The sequence below is a fragment of the Typopeltis vanoorti genome, chromosome 1 (assembly GCF_054136105.1).
Source record: "Typopeltis vanoorti isolate ZY-2024b chromosome 1, IOZ_Tvanoo_1.0, whole genome shotgun sequence".
NCBI lineage: Eukaryota > Metazoa > Arthropoda > Arachnida > Uropygi > Thelyphonidae > Typopeltis > Typopeltis vanoorti.
Window position 1 is genome coordinate 46,259,344 of NC_143549.1, and position 14,692 is coordinate 46,274,035.

Sequence of the window (14,692 nt, forward strand, 5' to 3'; positions counted from 1 at the left end):
GGCACAGTATGATAAACTGTGTGTATAACAGCGACCTCTCACGATGAGTCTTTGACTGGAGGTTTTTTATAATAATAATAATAATAATAATAATAATAATAATAATAATAATAATAATAATAATAATAATAATAATAATAATAAAAACTGTTAAAAGCCACTTATCGCAAAGGCTGTGTGTTCGAATACCGAGTATCGCATGCGCTAGTAGATCTTCTATAGGCCCTTGATACGATATGCTTATCTTTAATACAAAATAATCGATAATATTATTTTATATTAAAGTGATGAAAAATATCAAATAATACAAAAAAAAAAGATATAAATTTCATGTAGAACTATTCCTGCACACAAGAATGGTCTTCGGGACAACAGCTTTTCAGGTGCTTCCGTTCATTAATTCAACAATTTTTAAGTAGTTTGTTTCCGTGAGTTGAAATACCGTAAGTTGGAATATTGAAAAGAATTATAACACCGGAGGAAAACTCACGTAAAAAACTTTATTAGCGTAGAACTAATAATAATAACCCAAGTTATTATATATATGCACACTACTACTACTACTTACAATTATTACTACTACTACTAATAATAATAATAAATAAACGGTTACAGACTTCTGATCCCTTGCAAAAACCCTACTTGTTCATTTCTCCTGCTCGGATCATGCTCATGATCTCATAATTTTTAGTATATTATATATTTAAATAAGAAAAATGGGCGTTTAAATAAAAATAACAATAATAATAAAAACAGCTTCATGCTGGATCTGAAATTTCTGTTATAGTAGGATATAATACCGTTCTTTTAAATATATTTTTATTTAAGTCGACAAAATAAGAGAAACATTTCGCATATTTAGACTATTAGGACATCACCTAACATACTTTAATTTTCAGGAATGAGCAGTTAAACTGCTCAGTCTTGAATCTGGTCCCAACGGTGAGATGACCCGGGTCAGTGAAAGCATCTCCTTTGCTGAAAGTTAAAGTATGTTAGACGATGGCCTAATAATCCGATTCCAGTAATATTCTGCTTCTGATTAAGTGGTGGAGATGGAAGTTGTAGAGTAGGTACCCTCTCTCGATGAGCGTTTTCGGACTCCTAGGAGATGTCCCGAAATAATAATAATAATAATAATAATAATAATAATAATAATAATAATAATAATAATAATAATAATAATAACAACATCAACAAAAAAAAAAAAACATTTCAGATTTAAGTCGATAGCAAACGCAGCATGATTTTGTGCAATGCAGTCCGCAAATCTAGGCAAGTTACAATTTGTTTTAAACTGTTACAGTTGGCTCTTCATGAGTGTATGAGTGTGTGTGTGCGCGCGCGCATAGATACACACAATCTCTGTCTCCTGGAAACTTTTTTTTTTTTTTTTTTTTTTTTAAATTCTGCAAAACGAACGTTAGAGACCACATGCAATTTACAGACATAATACAGAGGCGTCATAACCCTAGTTATTTGTATTGCAATTCACAACAACACGCGGCCGCGTACACGCACGCGCACATATTAACAAATAGAACCAAGCGTAAATCTTTAGTTTCTTTACTTCGCTGCTGGAAAACTTAAATGAAATAACGAAAATGAAGAAACTAAAAAAAAAAATAACAATGATAAAACTAAATAAAAACTACCATGGTTCTCATCGTACATTTCATTCTTTATTAGGCACATTTCTATGGTTCGTTGAATATGAATCTCTCTCTCTATAGAATTTTTCAACTTAGAATCGCGATCTCTGACTCTGCCTTTAAAAAATGTTTTAGTATCTGAATTAATGACAATGACTGTAGACGAGAACTTCATCACCTTTTTAATCTCTTTGATGCCATCGGCCTTCACGCTCTGTTACTACTCAGATAAGGCATCTTCGGTCATGAGGTACATGCTTTAATTCAGGCCATGAACTAACTCTTTTTATTATTATTATTATATATATATATATATATATATATATATATATATAAGAGAAGCCTCCCTTATAAACAACGCGGCGAAGAGAATATTAATTGTTCGTTGAGATAATAGTTGTAGTGGGGGGTTCAATACGTTAACCTCTAGCCAGCAGTTCCGATTTTTTTTTTCTCTTTGCAAAATCTTTGAGGAATAACATTTCGCAGTGAACTATTTTAAATAATTAACACGTTTTGTAAAATGAAATAACTCTTGAATGTTTATAATTTATTAAAAATAAAATGCTACCGTAACGTACTTGCGTGAGATTTTTGAATCTTCATATTTTCTGAGCAAGCACGCTATTGTTTTGCTAAGAAGAAACTTCCAGAGAATAAAATTCTTATGAATGCACACAGATTGTTCCCTCTTCCATATTGCACTGTTTGAAAGACACGATCCCAACGGGAAGTCGCATTCTACCTTTCATTTGTACTCTTTTTATTATTATTATTTTTTTTTTTTTTATCTTCACTGATCTTGTTTTGAACTCTTTTTCTCAGAGATAAATCCAAAATAACCTCTTGTAGTTAGAGTCGAAACGATTATTTAAAATAACGATTTTAATTTTCAGTTAATTAAAATAAAGTTAATGTATGAACGACATAACTTTTAACACAAGCTAATGCTCAATGAAATCCCCCACCCCATCCCAAAATAGAAAATAAGTAATTGACAGCAATTCGTAAGAAAGCTGAAAATTCTATTATAACATTATCACTACATGAAATTGATTTGTTGATGTAAATTATTAGTCTAGAAAAAAAAGTATCTTTTTTCAGTATTCCAAATTGAAATTAATTTCTTTAACCATAATCAACAATTAAAAAGCAAACGATTACTATAAATCTTGTTTTAAATAACATAGCACTTTAAACTTTGGTCAAGGATATTTTGTACTGGTAAAAATTTTGCATTGCACTGGTAAAAAACAAAGCTAAGCAAAAAAAAAAAAAAAAAAACATGTAAAAGATCAGAAAATCCTGTAAGAATAACCCAGACATCTTGTGAAACTAGCCTTCAGATGAAAATTCATTGCGCGTCCTAGAGAGGATTCAAACCAAGCCCTTTCAACCAAAGACAGATCATCTGAGTTAAAGAACGACTGTTGAAACTGGTGCTAAGAGGTTTAACTGGTTTGCCTAAATCAAAGAGCATTCTTGTTTGGGTGTCCTTGTAGACGGTTTTCTGTTTTGATGAATAAAAAAACCTGCATATATAATAATAAAAAAAAACTTCCACTTCCGTATGAGACCTGTTAATTCATTTTCACTATAAAAGATGAATAGGTACTTCGCGTCCTATGCGGGATTCGAAACTAATGGGTGGAAACCAACCAAGGGTATCTTCGCTATTGAGCTTAGTAGCCGACAGCTACGAAGGCCGTATGGTGTTAAGCTCATTAGCATATTTTCGACGTTTTATCATTGATTAACATTCAGTTATACGTATTGTTTGATTCGCGAAAATATATGTTACATAGAATAGTCATGCAGCTGAAACGAATCTCCTATAGATTCAAAGAAGCGGGATTATTTGAGAAGAGGGGGAAACTAAAAAAATAATTGAGTTTTTACAACTGAGTTCGGAGAGTTTTAGTGAACTTTATCTTGTGATAGTCATTTTCTTATCCTGTTCAACATGTAATGTTTATTTTATTTTTTTTTTCATGCTAACTAAATTAATCTCGAACTAGTAGATGTTCCTTTAATAAAGTTGATTGTGCTAACCGGAAGCCTTCATGTGTGAGTGGTTTGGTCAGTCGGATCTAGAAACCTAGAAGATCTAGATTCAGATCCCATTTATGACAAAAGATAAATTTCCTAAGGTTTTCTTCCGAGACCAAGCTCAGTTACAGACAGATATAAAAGCACACATATCGGACCATTAAACACTAGAGCAATAGCAGATCATTATGCCTAAATAAGTAAAGGGTGGATGAGATAATGATTACTACGTCTGGCAGTTGTTTCTCTTTTAATTGCTGATATGTGCGTTGAGCTGGCCGGTATATCCGTTAATCTTGTAGTAAGTCTGTGAAGAATTTAATGGGTCGTTTTGATATTGGTAATGAATTATGCGCTTCCCTGTCATTGAATTTAGGCTCTCAGTAAAAGTACGGTGGTCTCAACTTACTTGCTTTTCATGAAAACATTTTAAGGTTAAAACTTTCTTCAAGAAAACTTAATAATATCTATAGATAGCTTCTATTGAGACCACATGTTTTACAATAAATAACGAGTTTAATAGAATATAGCCCTCGGTTATTTTCTATTACACTACATTACATTAATACATTCTATTACATTAATTATTTATTAGATGTCATCAGTTGGTACACCTAAATAAATAACCAGAATAAAAACGTTAAATTAATTACTGTATACGTGTTGGAACAATGCCGGTTGCTGCTGTCACTGTAGCGCTCCCTCGTGTCGTAGATTTTTATTGCAAGTAGACCAAACTTTGTGTAGGATTAAGCCTTGATTTTTGTTACATTGTGGAACTTTCTTATAAAACAATTATGATTAATATCAAGCATTTTTGTTTGTCGCCAAACTACTTGATGGTCTGTGGTAGTTGTATGGGATGCCATACCTGATTTATCCTGTCTTGTTTTTTTTTCGACGTCTTTTACGTGTTCAGACATGCTGATCTCCCCCACCCTTCCCGTTGGGTTTACATAGCAAATACCACAAGAGCAATGAATCTCATAAACGCCCCTTTTTTTCCCTTTTTTTTTTCATGGGCTGATGATGTGGAGGAATGTAATAAAATGTAAGAAAAATGTTATGCAACGGTAAAAAAAAGTTACTTTAATGTTGTACTCACTGAGCAAGGAAGCGTGATTGCTTTCTTAAAATCTTGTTTAGAATACAGTACTTGTCTGAGGTATATTAAGAATTTTTTTGATCGTCTTGGTTTCATAACCAATAAGATGTTTTTTTTTCCTCAACATTCTCAGTAATATCATATCACAGTGATAATACGTTATTAAAACAAAATATATATATATAATATATATATATATATTATATATATATATTATATATATATATATATATATATATATATATATATATTATATAAATATATATATATATATATATATATATATATATAAATATATTTATATAATTATATATAATTTATATAATTATATAAATATATATATATATATATATATATATATATATTATATATATATATATATATATATATATATATATATATATATATATATATATATATATATATATATATATATAGGCAATGTATATATGTGTATATATGTATATATACACATATATATATGTGTATATATGTATATATGTGTGTATATATGTGTATATATGTATATATATGTAGGCAATGTATATTATATATATAAATATTTTCCCTAAAGATTTTTTTTGACGAAAGGTTAAATCTTTATTAGCCATATTTCAGTATATTCGAGATTAGAATTTGTCCCTGCATTTCACAAATCTCATTACGATCGTCTTGGGACAAATTGCTACTTCACAAAGTCAATGTGCTGAATCCTCATTCTGTGTTTCACTGTCATTTACCACTCCCATTTTTTAACCAACAGTCCATAGCGAACACAGAAGAAAACTTCTTATACAGTACTTTAATATGAGATAACAACAACGACGTCTTATTTATGTTCTGTCTTATGTATTCTGCAGAACTGCAGAATACATAAGACAGAAACAATACTACGATGCATAGTCCATTTATTCGAAGTTAATGGCAATATAATCGTAGAGTGGCATCTGCACATGTTTGTAGCAGCAACAGTGAGCTCATTCTGTCGATCAAATGTTCACCTTGACGATTCATACTAAATCTTGATGAAATCATAAAAAACAAATCGTTCTTATATCCTTTTGTTTGGAGTTAATAACTTTAATTGTAGACTGGATATTTGTGTCGTGTCTAAAGAAGAGTAGGCAACGTATGTTATCAGCATGGAGGATACACTTCCTGGCTGTTCATTACTACATGCAATTCATATTTGAGTATAACGATACTACCAGTTTCTATTTATCATTTGGCAAGTATGATTCATAAATTAGAAGAAAATTAAAATGTTACTAATAGCTATACAACTAGTAAGGTGTTAAAGATGCTACTACTTTGTTATCAGTCTTATTGTGAACCAACTGGATTATCAGTTGATAATCCAGTTGGTTATTTCGTTAAACGTTAGTTCACAAAATATATGGCAAAGGATTTTATTTGGTTATAATGACCGATAAAGACTTTTTCTCTCTGCCTGTTTTTCCTATTTTGTGGCATTATTTTCTACTTTCTCCTTTATGAGGCTTACTTACTCGCCTCCAGTTGAAAAGGTCTTACAAAGATTTGTTGAGTGCTAGAGCGGATTTGAACCTAGATCTTTCCAATACAGAAGGATAAATCTGAAAAGCAGAAACACGTCACATCGTCCTTGAAACTTCGATTACAAAAGTAATTAAATTAATTAGTAATAATACATAATTTATCACACACGAGAAACTTTTAAAAAAGTTACTATTTCTCTAATTATCACACACAGTTTTCTTTTCTGATTTTATTAAACGTTTCCGTATACAATATCCCGACATATCCAACAGCCTCCATACCACTAAAGCACATCTGTGCCTTAGTGGTATGGAGTCACCCCTATACTTTCGAAGGGAAGAAAATTCTGATAGTAAAATAAGCATAAAAAAAGGTTACCATACTTTACTCCACATTCAGAATTACTGAAAATAAATAGTCAGACACTTACCCCCTTACATGTGCTAGTTTCTGTTCCATTCGTTCTAAGTAACTGTGTAGAAAAACCACTAGGTGCCGCTCCAGATAGAGTAGATTTTCAAGATGTGCGGTTGAAGAGAAAATATCACACTGTGCTATGCTGACTAAGAACATCATCCCGAGGAACTTTATACAACACATCTTTGTTGAGACTAGACTGAGTTACCTAAAAAATAAAAATATAAACATAAAGCAAAAATATAAAAGTAAAAACTAGCTTAATCCAATGGATAATAATTTAATTATACCGATATTTATCCAATGCAATGTGAAGTTATATGACTATTTCTAGTAGAGCACTGTGTTAAAAACGCGTTTTCACTGATAGAAAGATGAGGACACAGAAGTAATTGCATCATTTATAAACAACACGTCTGATATGACTGAGCAGAACTTTTTGGAATGTGCTACTGACGGATGTGTAATTAAACACTTAAGAATGCCGAATCAGCTTTAGCTTTGGTTTTCAGATCATAGGCCAGGTAATCATTAGAAAACGTTATTGAATTTGAAGTATTATAGTTTTGAAGCTAGGTCATAGGTTGTCGTCTGTTTCCACTGTACTTTGTTTGGACTCTTTGGGTCCATGTAAACTGACCCTGACCGCACAGGTGGCTACTACCGTTTAGTTTTCACAAAGAACATAGTTATGTCTAATTGAATTTGAGGTTATATAATGAGATTAAATTTATTTCGTGTATATGATTAATATACAGTACTTTAATATTATTGGATCACGTGATATGTCAGCTTTGCCATTAATTCAACACATATTATAAGGACTAGTTTTTACTTTATCTTCGGTCTCTTTTGAATGTCTCATACAGAAACTGCTAACCAAAAGCATCAAAAGAAGACCTGATGAATAATTATCTAGAGAACTAAAGCAATACGGACTGTTTATTTGTTTTTATTTGTTCGATCATTTGTTAAGATGGATGTGAACCTTATACTTCCATTTTTACATAATCAAAAAAAAAAAGAAGAAAGAAGCGATCATCGTAGCTTGATAGTTAGATACTGCTGCTACTTCCAGATGTGCTGCATTCCAATCCAACTTAAGAAATACGCAGGCTAAACTTTTTCGATTGATTAGCAAAAATTTGAAATTGGAAACATACAGGACTTCTATACTATCACTTTCTTTGAAATAAAAAAAAAGAAAAGAAAAAGAGAAATTTAGCCCCTGTACAAATTATTCCACACACACACTTTATTGACTAAAACAATTAAATTTTTTTTATGGACGTCCTAAAGAAATAAATCGACTAAAGTGTTTTATTTCTCAAAGGGAGTAAGCGGAGCTTTTCGACCCTAACTTTTTTGAAGATAGAAACACCCATTTTCCATTCTTCAGCCTTCACTGATAGTCAGCTCAATTTCTCAATGAATCAAGACATTCAGGAGCGAGAGTGCGACAGACAATTGCTGTCACCTCGTGGCTGTAAACCCTAAAACTTCCATTATTGTCTTTAATGATATGAGTTCTACAGTCGTTTTTTTTTTATTTGGGAAGCAAACCCTAAATACTAGGGAGGAAAAAAAATTTTTTTGTCGTGTCAAAGATCTACTAACTGAGAAAAAGGTTGAAGAAAGGTATAAAAAAAAAAAAGTCCTTTTATTGAATCAAACGTGAAAAACACTTGTTGAAAAAATATCTTGGATAGAATCTTTCTGTAAAAAAAATTAATCAATAAAAATAATGCAAAATTATTTGCACTATGACAGACTTCGGTGTGTAAAGAAACCATATATGACTAATGAGTTTTATAGTGCGAAATAGCCTTTGCAAGCATCCTTTCTTGAAACATTCTGCAAGCATGTTATAATGATTGTATACCCTTTTAATGCAGCTTATTTCTTCATATTGTTCAGTTACAAGAGCTTTTCTTCCGTTCTTTGCCATAAAGCAGTTTACATTCAGTTCACAGATTATATCATATTTTGTGATCATCTGTCCAGTCATAAAATTCTGTCTTATTAAGGATGTTTCAGATAGTCATTCCTTCAATAGAAAATCTTTCTTTCTAAAGCATTTGTATGATCTCATCAAGAACGCACAATTTTCTATCGTAGGAATAAGAACGCGTATTCATAGTAAAGAAGTTAATTATAAGTAAACATTAGATGCAAACATTTTGGTTAATGTCTCATAAACCATCACCAGTGTTAAAGAATAAATTCAAAAACGGCAGTGTAAGTACATGGAGAATGACAGTTTATCTTTTCCATATAATTGTAGGAGCGCCAGATTACAAATTATTGCACTGATAGAAATCTATTGAGATCACACAAACACATGGTTACGGTGTGTTTCCATTCACCGTACTTTTCTTTTTCTGGTATAGAATTTATCAGTTACGTGGTAGATGGGCGTCCACTAATGTAATTAGCTCTCAGATCATATTCATCGATATTCTGACAAATTTAGAATTACTCGAAATTGAATTCTAGATTTTCGTATCACGCAACCTTTTTCCTTCCTCAAGTCTTCAGTTCTTGTTTCTGATTGAACTACATCCATACCTACTTTTGAAGCTGGTAGGAATGGAACTCAGCGAACTCGTCTACTTTTTCTTTCTGTCTGAATAATTACTACTTGATGATCTATTATTTTCACTCTGTAAATGCTATTACCAAGACGGCCAAGAGCCGATTATTATATCGTTCTGCTTTTTTTTTTTTGACAAGTTTATCCAAAAAAGGATCCTGGTTATTGCCCAGGAATGGACTAAATTAGATAATTCAGGATTTCTGATCTAGAAGCCAAACATGGTACTTTTCTTTTTTAAGCCACTTTTAGGTCTCCAGTAAGCAATGTTATCCCATTATCACGGGAATGCACATTCTCTACACACATTTTTTATGTGGCCAGCTTAGCAATAGTAGTAGTAGTAGGGGGAGCGCACACACACACACACACACACACACACACACACACACACACACACACACACACACACAAAATCCATTTGCATTTAGCACCTGCCTTATATAGCTTAAAATGGACACGAGACACTTTGATGAAACAATAGATTCCACAGATGATGAGGATACCAATAAAATGACCATCCAATGTGTGTGTGTGTGTGTGTGTGTGTGTGTGTGTGTGTGTGTGTGTGTGTGTGTGTGTGTGTGTGTGTGTGTGTGTGTGTGTGTGTGTGTGTGTGTGTGTGTGTGTGTGTGTGCAAGTTGATGTTGCTTGGGTGTGTGAGCTCTTATACGTTATTCATATTTACTTGAATATATCTATTATCATAACTAAGACATTTTACAGGCAGTAATAGCCGTTATAACTGGTTAATGTTTGAATATCCTGTAGGGTACTGAAATATTAACGAGTGGCTCGACCTGAATACTGATTGGAGTGACTGAGTAGTATCGTTTTCTCTATTGAGAGCAAGACACAGATACAGAGCTGAATTATGCTTCAATTTTTTTATAGCGTCCTGTTTAAGACCAATTTATTGCAGAATCTTTCTCGCTGGTAATTGTGTGGGTGTGCAAATAAGGATGGTTACTTCGCCTTCAGGATAAAATAAAGAGTGCACGCAATTTAGTTACCTTTCAAGTCAAACAGTTCAAATAACTTCTTCCTACCGTTGTCTCTCTCTCTCTCTCTCTCTCTCTCGCATTAAAGACGGAAGTAAAGAAGAACCAGAATTATTTAACAGGCTGAAGTATCTAAAGTAAATAATTGTATCAAAAGTAAACTTATGCTATGGAAATGAATACATTTTGTTAATATTCTGGATTATAGGGAAATTGAACTACTCTTGTTGTAATCTTTCTTCGATATGATTTCATTAAAAGTGAATATCATTTAGCATCTTATGATTCTTCTCTTTTATTACTTAATTTTCATTTTATTGCGTTTATTGTTCATTCTTCTAAGTCCGTAAAAAAACTGTTAGAGTAATGCTCTAATTAATGCCGGAAAAATGCTCTTAGTGATTATTAGCCTGAAAATAGAAATTTTAGAAGGCTGTCAAATTTCTGAACAATGCATCAAAATAAAAAGGGTGACCCCCGTTATATTTGATACCTCGAAAAAAATTAAAATAAAACATTTTTCGTCCACTTTTAGTGTTAGACTTTAGAATCAATAATTGATGTAATGTCGATAATTGAAATTTATTTTACATCCCATAAAATACAGTCATTAGTTTGCTATTTCCGTTTTAATTGACGTCCATTATATTCTATAGGAATTATTGTTCAGAACTTATAGATGATGTTTATTATTTTTTAATGGTTATACAGAATTTTAATTTTAATTTTTGTTCTTTGGTTTATTGTATTGTATTCTTGCTTTTCCATATATATGTATTGGTTTGGGACTTTTCCCATTTTCGAACTTCTTTTTATACTTTTTTTGGTCTTATTACTGTATTCTATATATATATATATGAATATTAATATGGTTTAAATGACTATAACACCGAGATTAAAAAAGAATAAGGTTTAATCGTGAGACACTACTAGTCTCGTTGAAAAAATCAACTTCCTCAGGAATAACAACAACAGATCTATCACATTAGATCTGTTGTTGTTATTTTACAATGTTTCTGTTATTTTTTATATAATTCTCTGTATTGGACACCTGAGGAATCCTTTTTAATCTCGGTGTTATAGTCATTTAAACCATATTAATATTCATAACATTTTTAACCGAGTAAATATGAACTCCGATATATATTTCCATCATATATATATATATATATGATGGAAATTTCCAGAAATCTAAAATCATTGTTTCCTGAGTTCGGTGCGTAACCGTAAGAGGAGTGTTGAAGGATATTGTACATATGTTTTAACAGATTCCATGCATAGTTAGGAAGTATTATCACAGCTCTGACGACCGTGAACCTATCTGTAGGAAATGGATGCAGCAGAAAGGAACGTCTGTAAGAGAGTAGGAAAGAAAGAAAGAGTGTGAGAGAATAGGCGGTAGACGGGTCATTAATCAAAGTAATTACTCTCTTTTGTACTGTCACTGATTTGTAGTGAACTCTTCGCATCACCCTAGACGTGAGAATAATATTCCATGGTTTGACAAATTTTGATTTCCACAAGGCTAAGAGTTATTCAGAGAGCGAAAGTGAAAACCTAGGAAGGCTACAGATTAAAGTTAGCCCCCCCCCGCCAAAAAAAAAAATTATATTTTGCTTAGATATTTGGGTATTATCAGAAGTAAGAGTTAGAAATAGAAAGAATTCTTGTGTGTGTGAAAAACAAAACAGGATCTGAAATTAACTGTACGGAAATAAATAAATATCCTAGAAATTTTAGCCATTTGTATAGTGCGATGTTTGTCAACCTTTTCAGACATGAGGTTTGGATTATAAGTGATCAGGAGCGGAGTTGTTTTCAGTTGTTTGCTTATTTATTGCACGTGTTCTTCTTGCTACGTTTGATGGATAAATGCCTGTTTGATGGGTAAACGATCGAGAATCATGTCGTTCTTGTCAAAATTATAAGGAGGTAGAGGTGTAGCTGAAGAAAATTATTACTGATATTGTAAACAGTATGGTTGTGACTGTATATTTGCGATATTTTTTGTCTTTGTTAATTAAAAAATAGGTGTATAACAATGTAATGTCATTGTGTATTGGATTTGAATCGATATTGACTCTATCAATATTAGATATAATCTAATACTGATAGAGTCAATATCGAGATCCTTCGAGTCAATAGAGATCTTTCTCCTCATCTACGGTACTAATGCACTAGAGACTGAACAATTTCCTGTACATAGGATTATCATAAAAATAAGTTGCAAAATTCCTTAATAGTAACTAGATGTTTCTTTCTGTTGTGTTGTCTGTTTATCAATTTAATATTACTGGAAAGAATATATGCGAGTAGAAAGAATCCAATTGCGAAGATAAAGCTCAGTCTTTCCTACGATTAGCATTGAGAAGTTATTGAATGCACCCTTTATTTAATTTTGCATAAGACTATTTTCAAAAGTCTTTCACCTTCTTAATCGTTTGTTAAAAAGGCAGTGTTAAATTTATAAAGGTTCTGAATAACAGCTATCTTATTGTATCTAAATACTATATGGGAGACGTTCTCTGTTTGTGAAATCAATGATCAGTTGTTTAGTGGACAATGCTCTTTATTCGTGAGAGGCGTAGTCATGCAATAAATTCTGACTCGAAATTTAATAAGGTAATAAAATCTTAAAGTTAAATACAATCGAGTTTCCAGTATTTTTTTTTCATTCTTTAAGTTATGGTGGTTATTATTGAAGCAGTGACGTAACAAGAATTTCGTTCTAACCTCTTCCTACTTCATAAACAACGTGTGTTTTTTATTTTTTTATTTCAATCCCTTAAGCTGTTAGGAAAGCTTAGGAAAATGTTCTCTTTAGGAATATTCCTACGGTTCTTCATTCAATGTGGACATCTGAACATTTGTCGATAATTATTTTACTTTTCTAAAATAAAGTAGAATTAATAATAATAATAATAATAATAATAATAATAATAATAATAATAATAATAATAATAATAATAATAATAACAAAGTTTTTTTTTTCATAATTGCATTTTGTGAAAATTAAGATAAGTTCCGCCGTATATATAGGCATTATACTAATCCACCTTATCTAAAATTTGTGCTTATGAAAGTCTGGGGCAGGTCGCGAGTTTTAAGGACCATTAAGCAACATCTCTGCGTATTTTTCATATTAAGGTTCAGATTTCCACATTCCATGAAAAAAAAATCCTTCTTCTTGACACATTAAAGCGCTATTAAGTTTAACATTTCCTGCAATTTTAAATTTACATTACTACCTTCGGAGGATCTCCAGCATTCAGCTTGTAGGAGAGGATCGCATTTTTTTTTTTTTTTTTTTCATTACTGACACAAATGTGCTGCTTTGTGTCATCTTGGAAATGAAAAGAAGAGTCATTTATTTATTTATTTTTATTTTAAGAAAACAAAGTCCGACGTCATCAGACGGACCAGTTGTTTCATGTATTTTTTTAATACTACCCCATTTAGTATATTCTCTGCAACATATGCCGCTTTTGATTAAATGGGTTTACACACACCACTACTTTACTAGCGATTCCTGTTGTGTCCTGTATTTATATCCTGTGTAGTCATCCTTTTTTATAGCCACCTTCTTTCTCACATATCCTGCCGGAGTCATGACCTCTTAAACAACAGGAAATGTTGCTGGTCGGTTGAAATAGGTCTACACTAGTACGTCATTGCACCTGCATAGTCCTAAACACAATGGAACATTTAGCATTCATCATCCTGTCTCGCCGATATTTATCTGGTACTTAAATTTGGCTTTTCGGAGAATCTTCCATCATCATTCAGTACGAGAATTGATTTGCCGCAAGCTCATTTTTTACTAATCATTAATAAATAAACTATAAACCCACTTGGATTAGAACTATTAAAGTAAATCTTTATGTTAACCGATAATATCCCCTTAATTCGAGTATTTACGACAGTAAGGCAATAAAAACACAGTCTGTTTAAAGTTTTCTGTTTTTTATTTTACTCTAAAAATGTGTCTCCTTCCGTATAATCAATCATACCGCATGACATAAATGTATATGTGTAGCTAATACGTGGTAAATCCCACTTTAATTAAAGCTAATCGCAATGAATACCAATAATTACTTCATCATACATCATTATCATTTAAAGTGTTCCTTAGAGGCTATTCGCAGTTAAAAGACTCGTACTTAATTAGAGGTTGCAAGTTACGACTTGAACATTATGTTCCATGTGCTCCTATTTCCATTTAAAGCTGAGTATAATGTTGTCATCTCTTCCGTTCATTGACCTTTTTTGTTTATTTATTTATTTTTTTTTTATGACAGGAAGTCGAAATTACGTGCGTGTATTGTATCGCCAGATAAAATATTGACCTCGTATTCAA

At 31.8% G+C, this 14,692-nt stretch overlaps 1 protein-coding gene across 4 annotated transcripts in view; it reads right to left on the reverse strand.

Annotated features, from left to right (window-relative positions):
* Window positions 1-14,692, reverse strand: part of LOC150109945 (prolyl 4-hydroxylase subunit alpha-2-like) — a 99,595-nt gene that overhangs the window by 49,570 nt on the left and 35,333 nt on the right. For 3 of the 4 annotated variants that reach the window (XM_090415903.1, XM_090415887.1, XM_090415912.1), the window contains exon 2: window positions 6,755-6,949. In XM_090415903.1, the coding sequence (XP_090272029.1) occupies window positions 6,755-6,924 (170 nt within the window). In that variant the 5' untranslated portion in view covers window positions 6,925-6,949. Of the gene's footprint in view, window positions 1-6,754; window positions 6,950-7,031; window positions 7,138-14,692 lie in introns of those variants that run through there. The other variant, XM_090415894.1, reaches the window with a different exon arrangement.